The sequence below is a fragment of the Malurus melanocephalus genome, unplaced genomic scaffold (assembly GCF_030028575.1).
Source record: "Malurus melanocephalus ecotype Western Australia unplaced genomic scaffold, MMel_1.1 scaffold_194, whole genome shotgun sequence".
Lineage (NCBI taxonomy): Eukaryota > Metazoa > Chordata > Aves > Passeriformes > Maluridae > Malurus > Malurus melanocephalus.
In genome coordinates this window covers 90,343-117,269 of record NW_026623426.1, presented here as the reverse complement: position 1 = coordinate 117,269, position 26,927 = coordinate 90,343, and the positions used below count along the sequence as shown (strand labels likewise).

The 26,927-nt window shown below is 36.8% G+C and overlaps 1 protein-coding gene across 1 annotated transcript in view; it reads left to right on the top strand.

Annotated features, from left to right (window-relative positions):
- LOC130577788 (receptor-type tyrosine-protein phosphatase delta-like) overlaps positions 1 to 26,927 on the top strand; it is a 254,809-nt gene that overhangs the window by 138,689 nt on the left and 89,193 nt on the right. The window contains exon 4 of the mRNA XM_057373376.1: positions 1,097 to 1,238. Within this exon, the coding sequence (XP_057229359.1) occupies positions 1,097 to 1,238 (142 nt within the window). The remainder of the gene's footprint in view (positions 1 to 1,096; positions 1,239 to 26,927) is intronic.

Sequence of the window (26,927 nt, the reverse complement as noted above, 5' to 3'; positions counted from 1 at the left end):
ACTTTCACCTCTCCCAATGCTAAGTGGAATGAAAATTCTTMCAATGAAAAGGGCAATGTTAAAGGCATATCTTTTTCAACAAATTTTCAAAATTTGTACTCTCTCACTCTCATAGACAGAGATGTCATAGGTTGCTTGTGTGTAAATTAGCCAGAAAGACTCAAATAGATGTGCAGGTAGGCATGTATGTATGTCCATGTAGACACAGATTATGCACAGATACTATTGTTTTGTAGAGAAAAACAAAATTAAAAATTGGGACTGTCCTTTCCTTTTAAGTGCCATTTACCTGATGGTAGAACTGCTATCTCTCAGCAATTTYTAAAATTTCTTTTAAAAAAAGCAGATTAAATAGATTTTTGCTATCACTTAATTATWGAGAAAGCTTTTCCATTACCTGAAGCATTGAAGTACTCACCAATATTTTATGCGATTCTGACTGCAGATCTAGAAGAAAATAAAATCTATTCAGTGAATTTTCTCATATAAAAGTTATTGCTTCTTGTGCAAATATTGCAATTCTAAAAATAAATCTTAAAAGTTTAGCCTTATTATGTGGTCTCCCAAATAGTCCTTTCATTGGGAAAAATTACTTAATGTTCTGTGGGTTAAATACAAATGCCTCTAAACTGAGGCATTCTGCTTGGTTTAGAATTTGCAGTTTTTCACTTTGGAGCCAAATGAATGAGTGAGCTGCACTCTCTGGCATTTGAAGGCAGAGTACTGTAGCTAAGAGAATGGAAAGGTTTTGGTGGTGAACTTCAGGATAACAGAGCATTAAGTCACAGAATTTTTTCTTACAGCCCTTATTTGCGGGTTATTTTGTTTGGTTTGTTTGTTTGTTTTTTTTTTTTCCTGTGTTTCTTGAAGCTATATTAAAGTWGCCGCCGAGTACTTACTGAACAGCAATGCATTTTCCAAGGCATTGCCGCTTAAACATTTTCCCATTTGTATGGACTTTGTCCTGGTACATCTATTTGAAAAACAAACCTGTTTTCAGTGACTTGAATACCAACAGGCCACTGTTCATGAACAGATTAACTGAGGGATAGGTATTTGTAACAACATCTGTGACAGCTTTTGTTTCCTTTTATAGGTAATAGAGTTTGATGATGGATCTGGATCAGTACTCAGAATACAACCACTGCGCACACCACGAGATGAAGCTATTTATGAATGTGTGGCTTCCAACAGTGTTGGCGAAATAAGTGTGTCCACAAGACTCACAGTTTTACGTGGTAAGTTCTTTCTAAACATAAATAATTTACTTCATAGAGCTCAAAGTGCTACACTGCTTTAAAATGGCGGCTTCTCTCTGGCAAAGTTAAATACACTTCTTTCAAATGGGCCTTACTATAGTCCTGGTTCTGTTTGTTATAAACTTTTTAATAATATAATACTTGAATATCGCATTTGTGACTTTTGACCATGAAATGGTTATATGAGCATGTCGGGTGTGACGGATCAGAGTGAAGAAAAGAAGTAAGCAATAACTAAAACAGGAGTGCAACACAAAACAGGTCATTCTATCAATTACTACTCAAGACAACCACTTTATCAATGCATGTGATTCGTATTTTAGTGCTGCCCTGGATAGCTTAGCTTTGWGCAATCAGCATTTACACAGAAATTTGCTCAATTAACAGTGACCTTGAAAAGCTGCATGAATGGTTTTTAGATGAGGTTAAGCTGCTGCAAAATTTCCCCCACAAGACAAAATCGTTAAAAAGGTGAAGGGTTCTTCTACTTCAAGTATGTGTCACCTGAACTATATTACTTCAACAAGAAGTTTTTGAAAGCAGTAAAGGAAAAATTCAATTTTTTCAGCTGTTGTTCAGGGGTGAGGATATTAATGTACTGCCAAGTCTACTGTCTGGATAATACTCAGGGGAGAAAATACTAGTAGTCAAACGACCTGAACATTTTATTTTGTCACCTGGAAATGAATCGACACTGGATTTGGAGACACTTCATGAAATATCACACTCTTCAGTTTGCAGGGCTGGTTCTATGACTGAAGATTACTGTCTTGTATTTTGATATTATATGGCATTAAAAGGTTTGCCTGTTTATAGCAAATGAAAATTATTAAAAAGTTTTACAGAATTTAGAAGCAAATTTGTGTAATATGAAATGCAATTTTTTTTTTTGATCCTCTATCCCAGGCAATATAGGGGGGCAAGGAGGTTTTGTTTCTCCTGTTATTCTGTGAAGTTGGATTTTACTAGGAAAAAAAGAAGTTTCTATAGTTTTATTAACTGTTTTAATCAGTATGGATAATCCTGACATTAGGGTTGGAGACAACTAGGAACACTATGTGTATATATATCAAATAATAACCCTAAGAACATACTTTTTTTTTTTTTTTTTCTTTGAGGAAAAGTCTGATTTAAGCAAACCTTTTCAATATTTTAAGTCCTTTTCTCTAAAGCCATGATTGTTCCATATGTTATCTTTTAAAAATTCTTCCCAGTCAAGCCAATGAAAATGGGAAGATTGATAGATGGATGTTTTAACAGCACCAAGGACTTGTTCTTAACTCCCTAAGATAAGATTTTCCCTTTTTAACTAAAAGGAGCACTTTTTATCCACAGTTTCTACATTGTTGAAAATGAACATAGGATGACATATTTTATTAAAAGTTTTGCAAATTAAAGGGAGATGTGAAAGAGGACCAGGGGAAGCAAAAAGAAAGTGAAAACTCAGGGGGAAATAGTATTCTTTGTCATCATAGTTTCTTAAAATATATTTACAAACCTACTGATCATGAGATGTGCATGCATGTGTTTTGAAAGACAGTGTTCTAAACTGAAGTTATGATTCTGGGTTTTGTAAAGAAACAACTGCCCTCRTCTCTGTCTGCCACAGCAGCTGAAGAAGGTAGAGGTGGGGACTGAGTGGCAAAACTGCCTGACTGTACAGTGTATGTTTCTTTGCTAGGCCCATTGATTAATCAATTTCTTGTAAGGTATATGTAGCTTTCCTGCTTATTTTTTTCCTGATAGTAAGAGCAATAACAGTGGCCTAATGTCGCTTCAGACAACACTAACATCACATCCTATTTTTAAAGCAATGCATAATTATATGCATATGCAAATGAGTAATGAACAAAACATTATTAGTTATGAAGTTAAAATTCAAATAAATTTCTTTTTTTTTTTTTTTTTTTTTTTAATTTTTTTTTTTTTTTTTTTTTTTTTATTAAAGCCAATGAAGTTTATAAAGATTGAGCATTGTGCCCAATTATAATACATATGGCTTTTGCAACTGCTGAAGTATATTTGCCCCAGGAGTAGATTCATGGATTTAATCTGACACTGGGAATGTACAAGAACTCATGAACATACTGTGACTATGGATTTAGATAAAGGAGTAACATCAGAGAAAGCTAGGGGCCTGCAGAGAAACAGSGCTTTTTAAGGAAGTTTTGGTAGGGTTAAAATTCTGAATTGCTAAAAGTAGAACGGCTTGCTGTATTACTTCCCAAGACCTGGCATAATTCAGTGCTAAGGGCATTAGTYTGGATGATAATTCTATTATTGCAAAGCCTCTACTTTGCAAAYTTACACAAATCTTCACCATGTACAGTCTGCAACAGTAGTATTGTGGAAAAACACTCCATTGATGATGCCTTTTTGGGAAAGAGTGCTTCTGTGCCTCACATAACTGCGATAGGAATAAATATACATAATAGGTGTGAACATGAATTAGCTAGATTTAATGAAATACAAAACAGAGTAGAGTGAGTTGGATCTGTAGCTGCTTATGCTTTACTCATCCCTGTGGTATGYGTGTGAGTCTGGATTGCAGAAGATGCCCAAGTAACTTTCATATGTTCTTCTAATTGTTCTSCAATGGTTCTATCACAGAAAGAGCTTGGCATTTGCCTCTTGCAACATTACCCAGAGGAGGAAGTCAGAGTTCACTCACAATTCAACCCGCCAGTATTGCCACTCTAATATGGAATGCCAGTGAAATCAGGGTAATTCCAGGACAGAAGTGTCTACTTACATTCACTGTTTGATTATTTGTTTCACAAAATCTAGCTTAACTATGCAGATAAGTTCCCCAGCACAGAACAGCAACATTTTTGCCAATATGTCTTTATCTTTACAACCAAACTTGTCAGTTTTTTCTATCTGTGGCAGTGTAGAGTAACTGTAGTTGTATGCTTTACAGATATTACAATGTTTTGTTAGGTTCCTATACTATGACCAATTTTTAGTATTTAGGTCTCAAAAGAACTATGAATGTAAATAAATTTTTAGCTTCTCAGTGTTAGAACTTTACAGTTCAAAAAGGAAAGAGAGCAGAAAAGGCATCTACAGATGATAATATTAAAAGGCCTTACCAGAGACAAAATATTGAATCCTCTTTTCTATTACTAGAGTAAAACAGGAAATATTCCATAGACTTGCARTTGTTAGGCTGAATATTATGAGAGTCGGGACCAAGAATGAATGTCTGAGATAACTGGAAACTGCTTTTGATTTGCTGTGTATAAAGAACTTGGCTGCTTTCCAGGACAGATTGACCCATATGAAAACATTGAATTTGAAGGGAAACAAGGCTTGAAAAGAGAAGTCTGGAAGTTGCCTTTCAGAAAACAGGAGTCCATGCTATTTGCTTTGGAGCTCTTTGTTTTGAAAGTTTGTGTTGAAAACCAAATAAGTGGAACTGTGCTTTGATTCTTTTATTAAAATTTATTAGTGTTTTATWCATATGCCTTTTTGGCCAAGAAGGCCAAAGGTATCCAGGGGGATATTAGGAAGAGCATTGCCGCCAGATTGAGAGAGGTGATCCTGTCTGTGTTCCCAGCCCTGATGAGGCCACATCTGGAGTGCTGTGCCCAGTTCTGGGCCCTTCAGTACAAGAAAGACWTGGAGCTCCTGGAATGAGGGCTCCAGCAAAGGGCAACAAAGATGATAAGGGGACTGAGGCATCTTTTTTTATGAGGAAAGACTGAGGGAGATGGTCATCTTTAGCTTAGAGGAGAGAGGGGGTCTGTGAGTATCTGAAAGGAAAGTGCAGAGACAATGGATCAGGCTCTTCTCACTGGTGCTGAGCATGAGTGCAAGAGGCAGCAGGCAGAAGAACTGACGCACAGAAATTCCGCCTGAATATAAGGAAGAAGTTCTTTACTGTGCAGGTAACTGTGCACTGCACTAGATTGGCCTGAGAGGGTGTGGCCTCCTCCTCACTGTCTGKAGGCAGTTTTGTGGAATGTGCTGTGGGATGGCCCTGCTTGAGCAGGGAGGTTGGACCAGATGTGCTCTGTGGTCCCTTTCAATCCTGCCTATTCAGTGATCCATGAATAGGCAATGAAAAGCAATAAAGGGTAGGATCTTACTCTACTCCGCAGRCATTAGAAATGAAATAGTTTTCCTTTTATTGTCCATTCATTTAATAATAGCGCCACCTAAATCAGTTTTTTGGTCATGCAAATGGTGGATATCAGACATTTTTCCCTGCTTGTAAAAGACGGATTCTAGTGTCATATGCWAGTCTATAAATGGTTCAGGAAGAAGGAAATAGGTGCTTCTTTCTTCATGCTTCTTTCTTCTTTCTAGTAAAGTAATCTGCAACAATTCCATTCAGTTAACTTTCAGGAATCCMMYTYTTTWAWWWTWAAAAAAAAAWAAAAAAARWTATTCCTATATAAAGTTTTGCCCATACTATGAAGGCATCAAGAAACCTTAGCTTTGACTGCTGCYAAGATGTATGATTGAAGCATAGAAGTATTCAAGTTTCAAGCACAGATGTAGAGCACAACACCTAAGTATATTCTAATGTTGCTCATGTTTGTTCCCTTTTTTTTTTGTCTGGAAAGTAAAGAGGGACACTACAGCAGGGCACTTACACAGAAGGCAGTTTGTTTGTCTCCACCCAGAATGTTCTCTCACTCTTGTTAATTGCTCTGTGCATTACAAAAATACTGACATACAGCATCAGTGTACCACAAGCAGTATGTAAGGTTGAAAGAAGTAAAATAAAATTCCTGTGGAATGTGCCTAGGCTAGTTATTCCTCTTTAAATTATTAGAAATCAATTGATTCAGTGTCAAACATTCACTCATAAAATGAGATTTAAAAAAAAAAAATTAATATTTTCTGCACAGTGTTTCCCTGTCTGTTGATACACACAGATATTAAAGTAGTTGTGAGAGATTTTTTTTTTTTAGACTCTAACATTTCCACATATTAAAAAACCCACCAAAACTAAACAAACAAAAAAGACCCTCAAACAGCTCTAAGTCAGAGATGAAAAATCCAAGGTATTACAGTTTTTGTTTCTGCTGCTAGCAATAAATTCAATGATAATAGAAGCTCATTTCTGTGTTTTGATTGTACCCAGTAGTACTGAAAGGAGAAGGAACTATTTTGAAGTAATATGTCATCTGGGACAGCTATCTTTGAGGACACAGAAATTAGCCAAATGGAGTGGCACGGCTGTAATGTTGGAAAATGTGCTGAGGGATGTCTCTCATTTCTAGACAAATGAGAGGAAGGACTGTGCATATTYTGGGTATTAGCTGCACAGTAGGAGAAATTTGCCACGTTCCAGCTGGAGCTGTATAAACGATGTACACCGGTGTTTATCTGAAACTGTTTGCTGTATAGTCACAGTGATTATTGCCAGGCAGTTGCAGGCTTTTGAAAGTGGAATGAAGAGAACCAAGAAAATACCTGTGCGTGAGCTCAATATACTGGAAAGACATTTATCTCAATCATACGTTGCATTATTAGACTTCTGAAGAGCCAAAGGAACATCATTCCCCGAAACTTCCTGAACTTTCAGTGGTTKTGTTATGTGTAGCACCTTGTGACCAGAACTAGCATGTTCATTAYAGTCCTGTTTTTATTGAGCCTCTTTTTGAAGAGGAACGCTGTTGTTCCTTCTGTGAAAATGGTACATTACAGTTTATGTTGTAAAGCCTCTCCTGGGTAGCTGTGCAGGGAGGATTAAGAAACGAAACACAGCTGCTTGACTGTCACACAATAGGATTTTGTGAAACAGTGAAACGAAAGGAGAGGTAGCCAATACAACTTCAGCTTAAAAAAATCTAAACTTACAGGCAGTTATAGAATGGCATGCAGATTTCTTKGAATGACTTATGAAATAGTATGGAATTAGAAATATTTATCTGTAATGTTATAAAYGGCTTCAAAATATTTTCTTTGGGTATGCAAATATTATTTTTGGCAAATAAATACTAACTTTCCATGTATATTTTTAAATACTTAATGACTTACTGCGCTTTATAAGCATGAGGTGGTGACATTTAACCAGTAGCCAGAAAAGGATACAAAACAATAATTAAATAGATATCTCGTATTTCATAGCTGACTTCAAAGGTGTGTTGAAGTTCTTATAATGGCAGGCATGTACCTGGTATTGCTTTAGAAAGTACTGCACCTTATAAATTTTGTAAAAATCAGCAAACATATAAGAATCTTATTGTAAATATATGATTAAGGGTATTGAGTTCAGCTGATAGGTACATGCATTTGAGCATACTGATWTAACAGTTACCTTTTGTTGACTTTTGTGTAATTCTTAAAAAAACTATGTTGTAATACTTTAATATATATTAAAATGGTTGAATAGGTGCTGTAAATATTGTAGAAACATTTCTGGCAAGTGCCTCACCTARTKTTTTTTGTGGTRAATACTTTTTTTAATATTTCCACTCATGTTCCCAGATGCAATTATTATTAAATACATTTTCCTCAATTAGTGAATATTTTGGTTCCTTTTTTCCTTMGTTTGAATTATACAAATCTTCCCTTCTCTTACTCATATGTTATAAATAACCTACAGTCATGAACTTACATCTATACATTCGAAAACTTCTTGCAAAAAGTAGAGATATTGATTTAGAAAATTAGTAAAACAGCAGTTCCAGATTTCTTGATTATTGTTGTAAATTYCAGTACTCAAAACTTTCAGAGATTAGTTACTTTGGAAAATGAAAGAGTAGGCTGCTGAACTTATAAAACCTTTAAAGACATCTTAATAAGATTCTGTAAATATCAGATTTTTTTGAGAAACCTGTGCTGGCTTTTTCCCTACTTTTTTTTTTTTTTTTTTTTTTTTTTTTTTTTTTTTTTTTTTTTTTTTTTTTTTTTTTTTTTTTTTTTTTGTCTGGTAGAATTTAATTAGGCTCTTTGTCATCCTATGTATTCTTTAAAAATGATTGATAGTTCAGTTGTATTTGCTAAATCAACATGTATGAAGAAAGTCGTCCTGCTGCTACAGTGCAATACCACCTATCATGCCTTTGCAGCGATATTTTTTACATTTTTCTAGTTTTCAATGAATTTCACATGTCACTGAATTTCATCCAGCCAAATTTCTGTTTTACATAAAACGCAGTAAGGTTATCCAGTACAATTTCACATATTTAGCATGGGATTAATTTTATTTTATTAAATATTGGCAGTAGAGAATGTTTTATGCTATGCCTTTTTGCAGCAGTATGATGTTCCTAAGCGACAAACATTGGTTTCAAATCAGTGATATGGCTAGACTATATAGTATTTGTACTTATTATGAATATGTAAGAAAATAAATGTATGGATGCTGGTTCATAGATAGATGTCTGACAGTTGTGATCTAAGAAGAGAAACTGAAATAATGCCAGACAAAAGCAGAGCAGCTCTGTTTAGCTTGAAAGAATTCTTCATCGACAGTTTTGGCTAAGAATGTACACCTGTTAAATACTTTCAGACAACAGCTAAGTGACTAATTTTAGCATGACCCCCATTTGGGTATTCCCATTCTGCTATCTAATGACTTCATAGAGAGTTATAAGCAATTTTCATAGTCACAGTGAGTATATTGTGGCTGCTTGCAAAATGCCAACTAAGCCATGCTGAGCAGATCAATTTTAAAACATGTTTGTTTTATCCCTTTTTTCCCACTCATTGATACCTATTATAAATCAATCCTTTTTCCCAGACCATCATCCCTACATTATCAGAAATCTGTCGTAAACAAGTGATAGTAAGAACAATGGAAAAGAAAATAGTAGCGAGAGGAGTAGCATCTCTCCTACCAGTCTGTCCTTTGAGAATCAGTATCAGGTGATATAAGCTCAGAATTAAAACATGAAATATCCTAACTCTGAAGAGCCATGACTTGCTATATACAATAAGGAACAATTATGATCTGGTTCTTTAAAGACCCAGAGAGAAGCAGCCTACAGATGCAATATTAAAAATTACCTTTACAGGGAATGGTGGAGCATTAACTATGAATAAAAGTGTTAGCTATTCTGAACAAGGAAAGGGGGAGGGTTATACATCTGTGCTCTAATTTTGGTCTTTTTTGGTGCTATGTGTCTATTTTTTATACATACAAAATCTAACTACTGTTTTCTGTCTGGATGTAATATAGTTCAATTTAAATAAAACTCATTCAAATTGTGGTTCTTTTTATCTACTTATATAATGGCAGGGTATTTGTCTTTTTTAATTAGTTAAAAGAAAAAGTGCAACATTTTTTTCATATGCTGAGAATTCATAGAATGCAGTCAATTTTGCTGAGTTTAGTCATTATGCATGGATTGAAGACCTTTGGCCTTGTGTAGAGTCGTGTTGGCTCAGTATCAGGTGTAAATATTGTGCAGGTTTTCATTGCTCGGTGGCCTAAACCCACTGTCTCAACTGAAGCTGGTGAAATAATTAAATCCAATGCAGTTAATCAAATGCCGTGTTTCCTATTTGTATAATCTGTGAATTCATCTCAGTTTTGGATGAATTTTATGTAATTCTATATCCACTCACTTAACAAACTCTTGGGATATTAATTAGCAATGCAGTTGTTCAAGTTTCACAACATGAAAGGAAAATTGACAGAAGAATTCTGGAGATGTTTTTTAYGTCCTATTATTTCCTATTGATTTGAAAAAATATTGAAAAAATTTTTAAGGAGGTGAGATGGTGATTATTTGCTCAACCCCTTACAATGTCATTGTATCTGTAAGGAACCTAGTGGTATTAGCAGCCCCCTAGTTTCAATTTAATTGTTATTGCAGCAAATCCTCATATGAGATGTCTAATATAACATAATAAAACCAAGGCAATTTCTATAAAAAGGCATATATTCAGATAGTAGGCTTGTCTTCATTTTTCCAGGCTAGCCATTTCTGTGAACAAGCATGTCTTATCAARTGTACCATTAAGGTGACAGAGATGTTTGCTGAAATGTAGGATGTGTTTGACACTAGTGTACTGAAGTGACAGTAAGATTAAATACATTTTAATGTAATAAGTRCTAATCTTCAAATATAGAAAAAAGCCTAGTAAGAATGCATTTTCACATATATCTGAAAAAGTAATTTAGAAATTGGAGAAAGCTTATGTAATACTTCAGCTTGCTTAGCCGGCAATAGGTCATGAAATATTTGTTACTGTAATTCAGAAGGATTTGACTTTTCAAGGATTTGGCATAATGAAAACTAAAAACAACACATAAAGTATACAAAATATTTTTGTTAAACATCACACCTTAAAAGGAAGATGAAATTCAACAGACCTTGTCAAAACTGAAATAGTTTATTAGGACTAGTAATAATCTGAAGCAGTGACTTTCAGTTGATGACAAACAGGAAAGGAGGCTTTGTTGCATTAGTSTGGTATGAGGTTGAAAGAACTGTGATTTAAGTGGCTCTGTGGGGAAGGAGAAATGTACGAATACTCTTAAGGTTTAGACAGGATATAAAATCCTTTTATAATAAATATAACTTCAAGTATTTCCAGTGCTGGCTTTAAACTGATGTAAAGTTCTGCAGCTGGCTTACTACTGTTCTTTTTACCTTCATGGCAAGACACAATAAGTAGCATCTTGCTACTAGTTCAGTAGCAAATTAAATTTCTTTGTCTTCTMTTACAAATGAATAAGTAATGCAAAATTGTGACTCATATCCACAGTAATCTAAATTATTTTATTAAAATGGTTTACTGTTACAAAGAATCTACAATGATGTAAGATGTTATATAGTAATAGTAGCATTTTAGCACTTTGGTTTATATTGCATGCATCTTGTGACTGATAATGTCAGTGCATGCTTAATATGACAACAGCAAAACAGAATAATGAGGTAATTCTTCAAGTGGAAACACTTCAGTAAGCTTTTCAGTCAAAAACAGTMAAAAAGCACTGATTAGAGCCAGGTGTTTCATTATGACTATCAGTGCACCTGAATTTTGGCTTGTGACACTGTGGTCTTTCATAAAAATGATGTATTTCAGGGTACATTAACAGTGAATATGTGAATTATTGTTATTACCTGAATTATTTTTATTATCATTACTGCATGGCTCCTTTCCTTTGATCATCTATCAAAGATCTTGGTAGTCTGGGGAGGTCCTGACTGGAAAGTAGCCGGTGTTGTTCCAGTTTACATGAAGAGTGTTAGAGAATACCCAGAAAACTATATATTTGATTGTTCCAGCCTCAGTTCCTGGAGAAGATTATACCAGGTTCTTCTGAAAGGCATTTAAAGAGCAATCCAGTCAACATTGGTTCACAGAGGTACAATCCTCTTTAACTAATTCAATATCCATTTATGATACCCTCCTAGTGGATAAAGGGAAGACAGTGGGTGGGGCCTTTCTGGATTTTAATAAGGCTGTCCCCCGCAGCATCCTTCTGTAAAAGTCCAATTGTGGGATGGAGGGTTCATGATGCACTGGCTGAAGAACTGGCTGAAGGGTGGAGCTGAAAGGATTGTGGTGAGTGGGGCTCCGTCTGGCTGGCAGCCACTTAYCAGTGTTGTTCCTCATGGTTCAGTTTTAGGGTCAGTCCTGTTCAGTAAATTTATCCATTATCTGCGTACAGGAGAATGCATTTTGTGTCGGCAAGTTTGCTGATGATGCAAAACTGGGAGTGCTCTTGACTCTTGCAGAGTGACCTTTCTGACTGTTCTCGATGGAATAGAACATTGGACAAAGATTAATGAGGTGAAATTTAAGTTCAAATGCCGAAACCTGGGGCCCAAGATTAAAATAGGTGAGGAGGGTCTGAAGAGCAGCTTTTCAGCAAGGGATCTGAAGGTGGTGGTTGACATTAGGCTCAGTGTGATTCAGCCTTCCAGCCAGGAGAGGAGGCTGCATCCTGGGGTACATCAGCCAGTCCAAGGAGGCGATTGTCCCACAGCATTAGTGTGGCCACTCACTCCCTTGAGTGCTGGCTGGGCCCCACAATAAASAAAGATATGAAGGTCTTTGAATAGATCCAAGGCAAGACAACAAAACTGGGGAAAGGAATTGAAGCCACATCCTCTGAGGAGCAGCTGAGAGCTTTGGGCTGCCATAGTTTAGAGTAAAGGAGGCCAAGACCTAACTGGTCTCTGCAGCTTCTCAAGGTGAGGGAAGCAAGAGGGAGATGCTTATACATCTCTGATGTCTAGAGAKAAGATGTATGGGAAGGTTCTAAATGGCCTCAAGGGAGATTCAGGCTGCACCTGAACTTCAGAAAGTATTTCTTTAACAAGACAGTGGTCAAACCCTGGAGCTGATTGATGCCTGAAGCCTGTCACAGTTTAAGAGGCATTTGGATAATGCTGATAATACTTGCTTTAGCTTTCGATCAGCCCTGACGTGTTTGGGCAGTTGAATTGTTGGAGATCACTTCTAAATTAAATACTCTGTTCTTAATTATAATAGTTAYGTATTATGCATTATATAATATTAAAATTATAATAAATATTCTATATTTGACATKATTGGAACAAAGATTATTTCAAGAAGAATGCTAACCATTTTAGCTTCACAAATCCCTTTGTTTTCAATCAAGTTTTCAAGTGCAAGTTCTTTTTCTGAGCATAGAATCTTCTTGTTCTTTCTATGCTCATTCATATTCCTACCCTTTAAAAAAAATTGCCTTGGAACATTRCAGCCATATTTTTGTATCCTGTCTAACTTTACTAAGTACTGTTCTTCATTACAGTGAATATTCTTGTAAAGAAATACATTTTTTATGATCATGGCTATGAATGGCAGTTAAAAAGTACATTTTTAAAAATAATTTCAAATTCAGTATGCCTAGCTTAGTACCAAGCTCAAAAGCTCATCTTAGCTCCCATATATTCCATTGTTTCACCTGTAGCACTGCCATGTTTTCACTAGGCCTSTAATTTATTTTCATAAAATATATCATCTTGTCTTAAATGGCATTATCAGCCTAGCTGCTAAGATAAACAAATCTGTATAGACAACCTCTATCGTAATGTTCACACAGAGATTTATTTGGGTTTTGGCTGTATAGATAAGGGAGTAGGCTATCTGGAAAACCCTCTTCATTATACCTGCAGCAAAATGACTTTCAAAGAAAGCGAATTGAGAGGCTGAAAAGTTGCCAAGGTTTTTTTTTTTTTGCAAAAAGCTGCTGTCACTTGGAACTTGATTTATTGCAAGAAGATGAAGCCAACTGCAGAAAAGCCATTAGTAAGCCCAAAAGCAATCATTTTTTGTTGTGCTGTGTTACATATAGCAGACAGAGGTTTGAACTGAGAATACGTTGAAGTCAGTGAGAAAAAGGTCTTCTTAGTTGTACTTCAGATCAGTCAAATTTTGAGTTTGGTCATTAGTTGCAAATGTCAAAACCACAAAGATGCAAGCAGAAAAACTCCTCATTTCACTCACATTTTTCAAATCTGGAAACCTATATTTAAGTTTACTTGGTAGTTCCTGTGATGGTACTGAGCACTTCTTGTTTCTAAGGATACTTAGATGCCTCAAAMATCTCTTTCTTTGTTGGTGTATTTTTTTCAATTCCTGAAATAAAAGGKTGAAGGGAGAGTGATGTTGTTTAATGAGTTGTCTAAACTTAAATGGCTGTTTAAGTAGATATTCTTAAATTGTGGCCTCATTTTCATGTGTTCTGAATGTACCATTTGGTTCCAGAAAGTTCARAAGTCTACATGTTTTTGGCACTATTGCTGGCTGATAACTCATGAGACACAATTTAAAAAAAATAGATTAATTTCTAAAATAAATATTATGTACATTTGAAATGGCTGCCCTTATGCTGAGCTGGAAGGGACCCATCAGGACTCAGACCCACTGAGTCTGACTTCTGGGCTCTGCACAGCACAGCCCCAAGAGTCACACCATGTGCCTGARAGCACTTTTTGARCTCTGTCACGCTGGTGCTGTGACCACTTCCTTGGAGAGCCAAGGAGTGGCCAGCCACCCTCTGGATGAAAATTCCTGATACTCAAACTAAACATAGTTCCAGGCCATTCCCTCGGGTTCTSTCACTGTTCACAAGAGAGATCAGTGCCTGCCCCTCCTTTTCCCCTCWTGAGGAAGTTGCAGAGTGCTATGAGGCTTCCCCTCAGTCTCTTCTTCACCAGACTGAACAGACCAAGTAACCTCAGCCTCTCCTCATATGGCTTCCTCTCCAGACTCTTCATAGTCCTTGTGGTTCTTTGGACACTCTCTAATAGTTTTAAAATTTTCTTGTATTATGTTGCCCAAAGCTGTCCGCAGCACTCAAGTTGAGGCCTCCCCAGCCCAGAGCAGAGCAGGACAATCCCCTCCCTTTCCCAGCTGGCGATGCTGTGCCTGATACCCCCCCAGGATACACTTGGCCCTCCTGGCTGCTGCTCTCCAGTCTCATTTCCTGCTTCCAGGAACCTCCTCTGTCGATGCATCCAGGATTGCCCCATCCCAGGTGCAGAATCCGTAACTTTCCCATTTTGAACTTCATATGACTGGTGATTGCCCMTCTCTGTCATTTGTAGACATCTCTCTGCAGGGCCTCTTTGCCCTCAAGGGAGTTGACAGCTGCTCTCAATTTAGTGTTGTTGGCAAACTTAGTGTTGCTTGAAGTCCTGCAAGTAATTTATGAAAATGTTGAAGAGGACTGGTYCAAGGATGGAGCCCTGTGGAACCCCACCAGTGACAGGTTCCCAGGCTGATGTCACCCCACTCACKGTAACCCCTTGTGTCCATYCCATGAGCCAGCTGTTTACCCATCACATGATGTGTTTGTCCAGCTGAGTGTACCAAAAGCTTTGCTGAGGTCCAAAAAGATTGCATCTACTCATTTTTCTAGATAAGCTAGTTGGGTTACCCTGTCATAAAAGGAGATCAGATTGACAAGCAGGACATTCCTCTCATGACACCATGCTGGCTGTGACTGATGACTGTRTTGTCCTCCAGATGTTTWTYRATAGCTCCCAGAATARTCTTTTTCATTTTACTGGGCACTGAAGTAAGATTGACGTCTGTAGTTTCTTTCTGTGTGAGGACATCATTCCATTGAAAATTGAGACATTCACCAGTTTTCAGTCAGTTGGGACCTTTCCAGATTCCCAAGACTGCTCAAAAATCATCAAGAGAGGCTTTGTGATGACATCARTTAATTCTTTGAGGACTCTCATATTAATCCTATCAGGTCCCAAAGATTTATCGGGATCCAGCTCAAGTAGCAGTTTCCACACAAGTTCAGGGGCAATTGGGATTTTATCCYTCTTGGAATCATGGTCTTCCAGGTTAGGAAATATTACAGATGGGCAAAGGCAAAGAATACATTAAACACCTCAGCCTTTGTGGGGTGGCCATCCTCATCCTGTTAATTGCCAAGATGACCACCAAACTCCACTTTGCTCACAAGATCCTTTTTGTTGACAAGAAGCAAATTAAGGAGGGCATCCTTCTGTGCCAGCTTCCTTAGGACCTGTTCCATAAAGTTGTCATTCARATGTTGTAGGATCTTCTGGCCCAGGTTTTACCAGCTGCATGATGTTCCCAGCTGATTTCTGGTAMGTTGAAGTCCCYCATAGAAGTATCYCTTAGTTCGTCAAAGAATTAATTCATTTGCATCATTGTCCTAGATAGGAGGGCTGTCTCAAGATGAAATCTGAATTAATTTTTTGCCACTTAATTCTTATCCAGAGGCTTTCAACAGGGCCATTGGTGTGAACTCCATGCATTCCCTTTTATGACATACTGTGCCAATCCTCCACCCCTTCCTCCCTKCCTATCCCTCCTGAAGAGCCTGGARCCATCCCCCAGGATGGTCACTGGACTTATCCGCCAGCTTTCACTTGAGATAATTATGTCAAACCTCTGGRGCTGGGCAAAGCTCATCTTGTTTGCTAGTAATGCTGGGTGTGTTAGTGTGCTTCATTGTAGCCAACACCTCCTGAAACTGATTGAAGGATCCCATTAGTGCTTGTTTCCTTGAGTTTTGTCACATTGTTATCTCTGGCGAGCCTGGTTTGGTCCTTTTCCAACCCAGTTTAAAGCTTTGTCCATAGCCATGCTAGTTCCTGGGCTGGAACTCTTTTTCCCTATCTGAGAAAGGTGCATCACATCAGATTTTAGTAGACCAGCTGCTAAGTAGATCATCTCGTGCTTAAAAATCCAAATTTTTTTCCGGTTACACCAGCCTCAGAGTTTTGCATTGACCTGATGCATCTGCTATTCCCAGCAATATTGTTCCTTGTTATCAGAAGGATAAAGGAAATCACTGACTGTGGTYTTCATCCTTCAGCCAGTCATCCCAAGCCCCTAAGTCTCTTTTGTTTGCCCTTAGACTGCTCTTTGTTGTTTCATCACTGCAGGCTTGAACAACCAGTAAAGGTTAGTWATCAGAGGGCCTTACTAGACTGGAGAGTTTCCCAGTAGCTGAGCCCCTGGGAGACTGCAGAGTTCCCTGTGAGCTGAGTCCTGTCTGTAGTTTGGGCTCTCTGTTCCTCTGMAAAGGGGCACAACTGCCCTCTTTTCCTCTTAACAGAGGAGGTTGAGGCACAGCTGACAGATGGTGTTGCTGTAGAGGGGCCCTCCATCACAGGAGCTTCACCCACCTCCTCAATTGTGTGACTTTCTAGTTCCAGGGCCTCATATCTGTTGTAGAAGGTGTCAGTCTCACTTGTCAAATTTTSTGAATGATGGGGAACTTCCCAGCAGTGGTGCTGAATGGTGCTGCATCCAATGGGTGTCTGGTCMCTAGTGATATCTCCCAGGGGTCAGTATTGGGCCCAGTCCTGATTAATATCTTCACTGGTGATCTGRATGAAGGGGTTGAGTACGGATGACRTGAGGTGGGTTGGAGCATCAGTCTGGTGGGCAGCAGGCAGGCCCTGCAGAGGGATCWGGAATGGCTAGAGAGATGGACAGAGAAGATGGCACTTGGTTCAACAAGACCAGGTACTGACTGACACTTTGATCACAACATTGCCARGCAGCATCACAGATTTGGGGCAGAGTCATGGGAGAACTGCCCTGGCAGAAAGGGACCTGAGGAAAGAGGAGGCTCAGGGGTGACCCTGTCACTCTGTACAGCTGCTGACAGGAGCATGTGGCGAGGTGAGAGTGAGCCTCTTCGCACATGCAACCAGCGACAGGACARGAGGGCACMGTCTAAAGCCATGCCAGGGGAGCTAAAGGCTGGACATGAGAAAGAAATTTTTCACGGAAGGGGTGATCAGATCTTAGAATGGGCTGCCCAGGGAGGCCACTGTGCCTGGAGGAAGGGCTGGATGTGGCACTTGGTGCCRTGGTCTAGTTGACATTGTGTTGTCTGGCCATAGGTTGGACTCAATCTCAGAGATCTTTTCCAGCCCASATGAGTCCATGATTCTGTACACGCAATGACATTCTCCAGCCTTCTCTTCCAATACAACCTTGCCTAATTACCTGTGGGGTTCTGAATCCATCTTCTCCGCTACATTAATTCACTGAAACTGATTTTATCATATAAGAAAAGGAGAGGGGTGCAATAGGACATCGAGCTGGTAAAAAATAATTTAATATTGGATTTTTAGGTTAAAAATACAAAGAAGATAGAGCAGATAACGTCATGAACAGGTTTATTGCAGATTAGAGGGCAGAGCAGAAATAAAGGTAGAGGCTGGTCATAACTAAGAGCATGTTAGCTTTCATCTTCCACCACTAATGAAGGCTGTTTTATACTCTGATGTCTAAAATGTATGTCTGATTCTAGTTTGCAGAAAAGTCATCATGATTGGGTTTTTTTTAGGTGAACTGGAAGCTGGAAGTAGAGTTTAGATAAGAATTCACAAATCATTTTCAATGTATCTAAAATAGTTTTATTTAATTTACTTCTGCTTGTAAGAGGGACACACKACATTCTCTCAGTAGCATAATCGTTCCTGGGTGCTCAGAAAATGTGAATATATATATTTGAAATAATAACCTAAATTGAAAAATAATTCGACTGTTTTAATAATTAAAATTAAGGATTTTTGAGATTTGATCTTGCAGGACTTCTGTTTTCTGATGTGTTTTTTTTTTTTTCTTCATTAACAAACATTGAAATATTTCGAAAAAGTAGTGGTCATCTCTTAGGTAGTGATAACAGACCTATAGGCAAATGGTAGTGTTCATATTTGGAAATACCACCAGATCAGTATTTAAAAGTTACAGATTATTAATTTGGATTATGGTAGAATTACTTTTAGTTTGTAACAAAATGTTATTATTATTTTCCCCCATRTTTTCTTAAAATCTCCATCATATTGATTACTCTTGTGATTTAACATCTGCTTAAAATAAATGAAAGAAATGATCACATTTCATTAAAGCAAGTGGCGTACAAAATCTGTCAGGAACTCTGTGGAAGCTGATGCACATATCACGAGCTTTTGGAGACAGTCATTATATCTAACTTTTCAGCAGTAGGTGGCGGTAGTAGTGGAATTCAGAGTCAACTAAAATGGTACAAAGTTTTTGGTTATGAGTGATGACTTTCTAATTTTGTGTTCTAGAAAGCTGATAATTGATTCAATTTTTTTCTATCTGTAACAAAGTTATAAATAGGACAATAAATATCTATGGCATAGGAAGCTGGATGTTTTCTGCTAAAGGGACAACTAATGTGATTGTTTGCTCTTATGAAATATTGCTAGAAGTTTATGTTTCAGTTTTRGCTTGCTTGCTTATGATACTGGATATATTCAAAATCATCTGCAAATTATGCTGTAACAATTGCAGTTGTAGTTTGTGGTTCCTTACCATAAAATAATTCTATAGTGTATGAGCATTTTAAATAGGTGAAAAACAAATAGAAATTTGAAATTCGTATAAGTTCAACATTTCAAAATGTTAAAATATGGAGGAAAACATGAAATTACTGGAAATGGTAATGTACATGGTTATTATTTTACAAGCAGATAGTAGTTCCCGACTCTTCTTACCTTTAGATAATTTATTTTCTTTTTCCTGGACAATAGGAACTTCATTTAGAAGTGGCTAGTTCTCTTATATTGCRTAATACTAGCACTGTCTTTGGACAGACTATGAAGGCAGTGCAGCAAACACCATCTTCCTTCTTTGAGAAARTGACTGTGTCCCAGCTCTTTTGCCCACATTCTGTCCACATACATCTGTTTACTAGTGAAAAGCTCCTTTCATTCCTTTTCAGTGCTTATTAAATCAAGGGGTGAAGGTCACAGGTTTTTTTGGTTTTTTTTTTTTTTTTTTTCTCAAGTTTTTACTACTGATAGGCTGGCAAGAAAACCAAGATTAATTTTTCTAAGGCTTGTCTGCAAATGACATTGGTGGCAACATATCCATTTGCTCTCTTTTAAACAAGGGATTGAATCAATTTTTTATTTTCATCTTCATCACCTGATTAAGAATCTCTTCTAGTGCCAGGATTACTAGCAAGATAATTCACATGCAGTTTACTAGGCAGGAAGTTAAAAAGAGAAAGCTGTTGTGGCAGTGCATTTCTTCAGTTACCTCACCGAGATATCACAAAGCATTTCTAGCCCAGCCACTTAGGTTTTGTTAAAGGTGAATATTGAAAATGTTGCAACTTAATTTTTGACCTGGAGAAAAGATAAATTATTAGATGAGAAGTCGGTGATTGAACAGGAAGAACTGGGACTCTGGAGTTACTTACATGGATCCTAACCATGTGTTGGTGTTCACGACAGAACAATAACACTTCTCATGTTTTGTGACAYCTTATTTTTTACCCCTAGACTTAACAGTTTGATTCACAAGTGGCTCACTCATTTCTTGCTCTGTTAGGTTTCTTCTGATACTCAAAAGCTGCTTGCACTTGCAAATTGCACCTGATGCAAAAGAGCCTTCCATTAAGCAATGAAAGCAATTTTTATTCCAATTGTCTTAAGAAAGTATGAATATTCAATTTTGTGCTAAGACTGTTTGTGTTTCCATTTTTTGCATATTGTAGAAGAACTTTGTGGTGATTTTTGCAGTCCTGTCATATAACAATGCCAGTTCTGCAAGATGGTTATGTCATCATTTAAAAAGGGCCTTCATGTCAGTATGTTTATGTTTTAAAATTTAATGTTTTAAAATACATATATCTTTTCTATGTATGTTCAAGATGCCTGGGTACGGTATTTGTTGTGCACTGTGTGAATAGCCTTTTGAATAAAGGAGAAACTTTAAAGAGTACTTTTTCAGCTGAGGTTGCTGGTGAAGGGAGGATGAAATAATGAAAATAGTGGACAAAAAGGGAAATCTGTATTTTAAAGAGGCATATTTTTTCTGTTGAAATATGTCTTACCTCTTTTATGTGTTTCTTGTTAAACTTAAGGTGGTGGGTTTATTTCTTTCTATTTATATTGTAAATCAGTTGAGATGGTAGTACAATCTAGAAAAAGTTAAAGACTGTTACTGTTATTATATATATTATATTATGTTATATTATTATACTATATTATAATCTAATACAGTACTCTAGGAAAGCAATAGAGTGAGAAGGAGAAAAAGAAAAACAATCTCTCAAATGCCAAAGTTTTGTTAAACTAGAGGTGACTAGTTAGCTATGARTAACAGAAGTAATAAGGGAAAGAGAAATCCTCTTGGATTCAGCTGGGATTTTAATGGATGTGATTTGGAGTTTATGAGATTTATTGTCCCTTGAAAAAAAGAATTTTAGATACTGGTAACATTCTTTGAAGTAGTAAGTAGGTCCTACAAGAGATGTGGAGATTCCTGAGAGTAGAGGAATCTAGGAGTGGACATCAGCAAATAGAATTTAAGGTCTTTGAAGTCCAAAATAGTATACAAAAAGTATATTTCACCTTAAGAAAGTGTTCCTAGACAAATTAATTTTATTACTTTAGAAATAAATATAAAAGCTTCAAAATTGCATTCTCAAGTTCCAAAAAACATGGACTTCCTGCAGATTAAATAAAATAGCATTTCTAACGCTAACAAGGATAGTGAAGTCCAGGGAAAAAATACTTAATTTCTTCCTCTTTTTAAAAAAAAWTTCATATGGTCAAGCTTTGAATACAGGCTGGGATGCCTGTTACCATACTTCCTTATACTCGGGTTTTCTACATTATTTTTTTTTTGGCCAGGGTGTTGCAGAGCCTTATCAACAGAACCATATTTGAAGCACAACAGATACCCAATACCATGATGGTTTTAAATGGGCAGTTGCTGTATTTAAATGCTTCTATTCCTGTAAAGGCCAATATAAGAAGAGTAACTCTATGGCAGAACTAGTCGGTCTAGCTAGTCTTTCCCTTGTTAGGGAAAAATTTTCTGTTCTTGGCAACATTGTTTGGTAACATAACATAATAATAAAAGAATGGATAACAAACCTATGTGCTCTTGCTCTTGTTATCCCATTTTTGTTGCTGATGGAATTGATTTGCAATACATCTGTAATAAATTGCCCACTCTTAACATTACCTGCGCAATAATAAATTTGTTACATTTAATAATTTTATTATTTATTTATTTGTATTATTTATTAATTTTATATTTTTTATTTATTGTTTTTTTCCAAAGATGTGGAAGTTAATCCCTCCCAGTGCTTCTGTAATTTTGGCATGTCTCAAATGACACAAGATAGATGTTTGAAAAAGAGTTTTTAACTGGTAGTGAAAAAAGCTTCTGCTAACAAAGTGTGTCTGGGTTTAGAAATATATCTTCCCCAGTTTGCTGTTCCAACAGAAACCCTCCAAACCATGCTCCTCTCACTCAATCCCTCCTCCCCTTCCCCCCTACATCAGGCTGGAGAGGGCAGTCAGAGGCACAAAAGGTGAAGATCATGGGCTGAGATAAGAACGATTTACTGCAAACAGTAATGAAATAAGACAACAAACAGGAAYAGCAACAATATTAATAATAAAGTGTGTACAGGAGAGGCAAACTGCTCACATACAAATGATCATCATGCAAACCCTTATATTCAACTGGTCACTTCCTACTACAGGATCCAGAAGGGTTTCCTTCCTCTGCCCTCTGAGGATAATGTGAGGTGATACAGAATAATTTTCCAGACCCTAGCCAGGCCTCCTCTTGGCTGCTGCAAAAATTAACGCTGTCCTGGCTGGAACCATGACAGTGTGGTTGGTCTGTCACCCATTCTAACCATCATATATGTTACATCGTAGTTAGGGATTCGGGAGAAAAATTTTGTCTGTGAGGAATCCTGTACACATAAATGGGTTTGGGAGGCTAGAGCATAAATGACTTCTGTGGTGAATAGACCCATACAGAATCATAGAATATCGTCGTTTCTCTTAGACCCTTAAACTTGGCTATAAATAAAAAATTGACTATGAAGAAAGTCAGTAAAACTGTAACTACAGTAAAAGCAGAAGATCCTTCATCTTGGGCTTTATGAGTGTAGCAGCATGATCATGTCATATCTTGTCAGAATTTGCAAGGAAAAGACTGAGATATAAAGGTGTTTAAATTCTGTGCATTATTAGACACAGTTTTGAATACTTTACTCTTCCTCAGCTTCTRATTCAAAGAGCTATATGCTACCTATTCTTAAGAGTATTCTAAATAAATTTACACATTGCTCTCCATTATGAGTCCCAACTGTTTWGCAGTTGGTTGTGTTGTTTTAAGGTATTCAGTTTTTCTGAAATTCTGACAGCTTGCCAACTTTTATCAGATTTATTTTAAGTTATTACATCAGTTTAGTCCCATCTGGAAATCACAATCAAATGTGCATATAAGTATTTGTTCCTTATAYTGATTTCCTTTACTTGGGGAAATAAAATCAATAAACATTTTCCATCTACCAAGATACCTATCTGTGGGACAGAATTTCTTAGGTTTTATGTCCTCTTTTCTTGTTCAAGACTGGTATGGAGRCTAGGTCTATCTGTAAAACTCTTATCTTCTGAAATGAAGATGCATTTTTGCATGACTGTGAAAGGGCAGCCACAGACAGGCAAAGCTTTCATTGCTATCTTCTAGCTGTCTGTTAAGAAATTACCTGGGGTTTGTGGGAATCTGTTAGAGCTTTTCTACTTGCAGAATTTTATCATGGGGTTCACTTGTATTCTTTCTCAGGTTTAATCTTCCTGAGAAATGTTTATGCAAACACTGACATTTAAATTTGAAATAGGTTAAAACCTTGTCACCAGCAGTGTGATGGACAGTATGATTGGATTTAACAATAATCATTGACTTTCCATCACAAGTACTGCCAGAGTGCCACTGTTTTAACTGGAATGAGCATGCCTCTGACTCATTGAAGTGCCACACAAAAATAACAGTTGCTTCTCATAAAGTAAACCACAAAATGAAAACATAGCCTGAGGTTATTGTTATTGCTGTTTTAAAATCACAGACCCTAGATTTACTTGTTAAGACTTGATATTTGCATTTCACTGTAATAAAAAGGATGTTTATTTGATGTCTTTTAAATGGCTGTGCTGCTCATTTCCATGAAATTTGGCAATATAAACGTGCATTTGTAAAGCAAAATGGGAACTAGAAAACCATCCTTTGGAAATGGCATCACAAACACATGATTTCTTTTTTCATTTATTTTATTGCTACTTATTTAAGCTCTTAAAAAAAAAAAAAATTCTGCCCTTTCTCATTCCATATACATTAATTTCTGTCAAGGCAAACATGTTGTCAACTGAGAGGGTCAGTAAACACTTCTTWTATAAAGGGTTTTAACTCGGCTCCTATGAGTTAGTAAATGTGAGATTAGGGAGAAGTGATGTGTGTCAAAATGATGGGAGCTAACAGGATTTCTTTTGCAAAGTGTATCTTCAGTCATTTGTACTTGAGCTTTCTCCTACTTTTGGCAATTCAAGATATTTTTGGCATTTCCAGATGTAGTATTATAGAGCTGTAATAGAAAATACATAAAATAACAGAGCAAGGAATAGTTGCACATTTCTGTTCTAGGAGTACASCAGAGTGTATTTTATAAGTGTACACAAATATACAAAGTCCTGGATCTTTAAGTCTCAATGCTGGAAATAATAAATTGAAGAAGGTTCATGATATCTTTGTCCTATTACCCTCATCTCTGTATCTGATCTTGGCCATGGACTATGTGAGTTAAATGTCTTTTTGGTTCATATAAAGTGACTGTTTCATGTTCCTGAAAAATACAACTGTATAACATGATGGTAGGACAGTTTTGATAGTGAGAATGGGACATTTCTGACTCTTTTTCTAGTAAATAAATTCTTAAAAAAAACCTGGGTTAAACAAATGGCTCTGAGGAGAAAAAAAAGAAACAAACCCAACCAACCAAAACTGAACAAACAAAAGAAGAAACTCACAACAACCCTGAAAAAAGTATAAAACAGAATCCCTTGAAAATGAAAACCTCTAGTTTGCTCCTAATATTTTTAGCGCTTGTAGCCTGTATAAATATTAACCTGTCATGTAATTGATGTCTGACTAGACAAACATTATGTTGYATTGTCACTGTGTTAATATATGTTGAGATGCCGTGTTTCTAATAAAATGATTTTTGAAGAATTAGATTTCTTTTGCAGCGCCCAGAAACAAAGAATTCAACTGTTTGGCAAGTTATTTCCAGCTATATTGCAAAAAYACACCTTCTTAAAACACACCTTCTTAAAAGTATTATTTTTAATGATTTTTTGCTGTAAGTCACAGATAACTCGTTGAATGTAAATTTTATATTAGAACAGAATGTTTCTAAGCAAACAGAAATTTTMATTCATGGTATATTTAGGAAACAGGATACTTGTGCTAATATTTCAGTAGCTAATTTGCAAGACACTTGGGTATACAGCTGTTTAAGGAAACCAGCTTATTCCTCATATAACAGAACAACAGCTATGATTTCTGCAACGAAAGGCAACAATATTCTGTGGCTGTGTGAACAGTCAGAGATCAAGGCAGGAATTATTCCTGCTGTGTGCAGGATTTGTTRGACCACATGTGGCTTACAGGTTATGGCTTTGGTCACCCTAATACCTAAAAAATACAGATAAAATGACAGGAGTTGAGGGGAGGCCACTGAGGCAGTGAGGTTGGAGTCCTTTCCCTGCGAGGACAGATGTGGTGTTGGCGCTGGTTCAGCTGAGACAAGGAATGGCTGCGGGGGGCATGCAGGAGCATCCTCAGCACCAGTGGCAGCAATGAAGGAGATACAGCTGGGCTCATCAGAGCAGTGTGTGGGGGAAGTGTGAGAGGCTGCAGCACAAAATGGAATACCAGAGGATCCAGATGGAGATAAGAAAAAGCCCTTTCTCTTACCAGAACACCTGGGTATCACCATGCCCAAAGGAGGCTGGATAATGTCCATCACTGGGATTCTGTAGTTTGGCTGGGTGAAGCCCTGAGCAGTCTGGTCTGAACCCACTGATGAGCCTAGGTGGGGCAGGGGTCTTGAGGGTCCAGGACTGCCAGTATGAGGGAGCCTTTGGTGGTGTAGTTTACAAGAAAACACGTTTCAGAGCTGATCTGCTTCTACAACTGTGTTTATAGGCCAGCATTACTGACAGTGCTCCTTTCCAGGTCTTGACTTTCAATAATTAAGTTCAGAATCTCAATACAGAGGTGTGATTTAATTTTATGAGGGCACACAGTATATGTTCTATTTCAGAAACTTGGTGTGATATTAATTTCAAATTCTTCATAAGCAAAATAATTTTAAAAGAGAAGATGTGATTTAAGAAGATGCTATTATTCCTGCTGCATATATTAGGTACAGACTTGAGGGTTAGGGACTTCTTCATTACAGTAATTATCAGTACATATAAAGGTAAAATTCCTATTAAAAAAAAAAAAATTCTGCCCCCCTACTGCATTTGATGAAGAGGAAGAATTTTTTTTGTCCATATATTATTTRTAATGATGTGGAATCAAATAGACTGCTCTAAAGTCTATTTAACTTTTTGAAAATGTTATGATTAAGCATTCAAGTATATTTGAGTTATCTGTTAAACAAAGCCATTATGAAGAAGCTGGAATATCTTTACATGGTGTACTAAATATACAGATGTCTAAAAAAAATTAATCCGATATATCAGTTYGGAGAAACTCCATGGCTTTTTCTTTCTCCATTTCAATGTCTGATTTTTAAAGGTTGCCAGATCATAACCTTACTTAGTTTAAGAAAATCAAATGAGAATATTAAAGACAAAAGTAGAAAAAATGCTCGGAGAATAATTTTTTTTCCTGTACTTTGTTACCTGTCATAATGTCTCTGACTCTGCCTTTCATGTGTCACAGGTCATCGAATTTTCATGTACATGCAAGAAATCAGATGACTTTGCTTTTACCACAGTACTTCCTATGCCCTTTTTTTAAGGAAGGCTAGGGTTGGTCAGCTAAGTATTGTTCGGATAGAAGAGTGCAGCATAAGCTTACACTTCATTGCTTAAAGTATTTCAGTGTACTGCATTGAACCTTAAGTGGAAATTGTTTGTTCTGTGTCAAACAAGATTCAGAGCTACCACAAGGTTTTTTCCATCTTGCAAAATCATATCGTGCTATCCTGAGAGACAAAAGATAGAAAGCTACAGAACAACAATTCTTCTTTTACCTTAAAGAAATTCTCTTAATGAAGTCCAAATATACAGTGTTCTGAGTACTAATACTTGAATTTTTGTATGCAGATTTGCATACAATTTTTTTTTAATTGCTATCATCCAAAAAAGCTTGTCAATTAAGAACCTTTTTCAAAGTCATTGTGTGGCAAAGTGTACACAATTC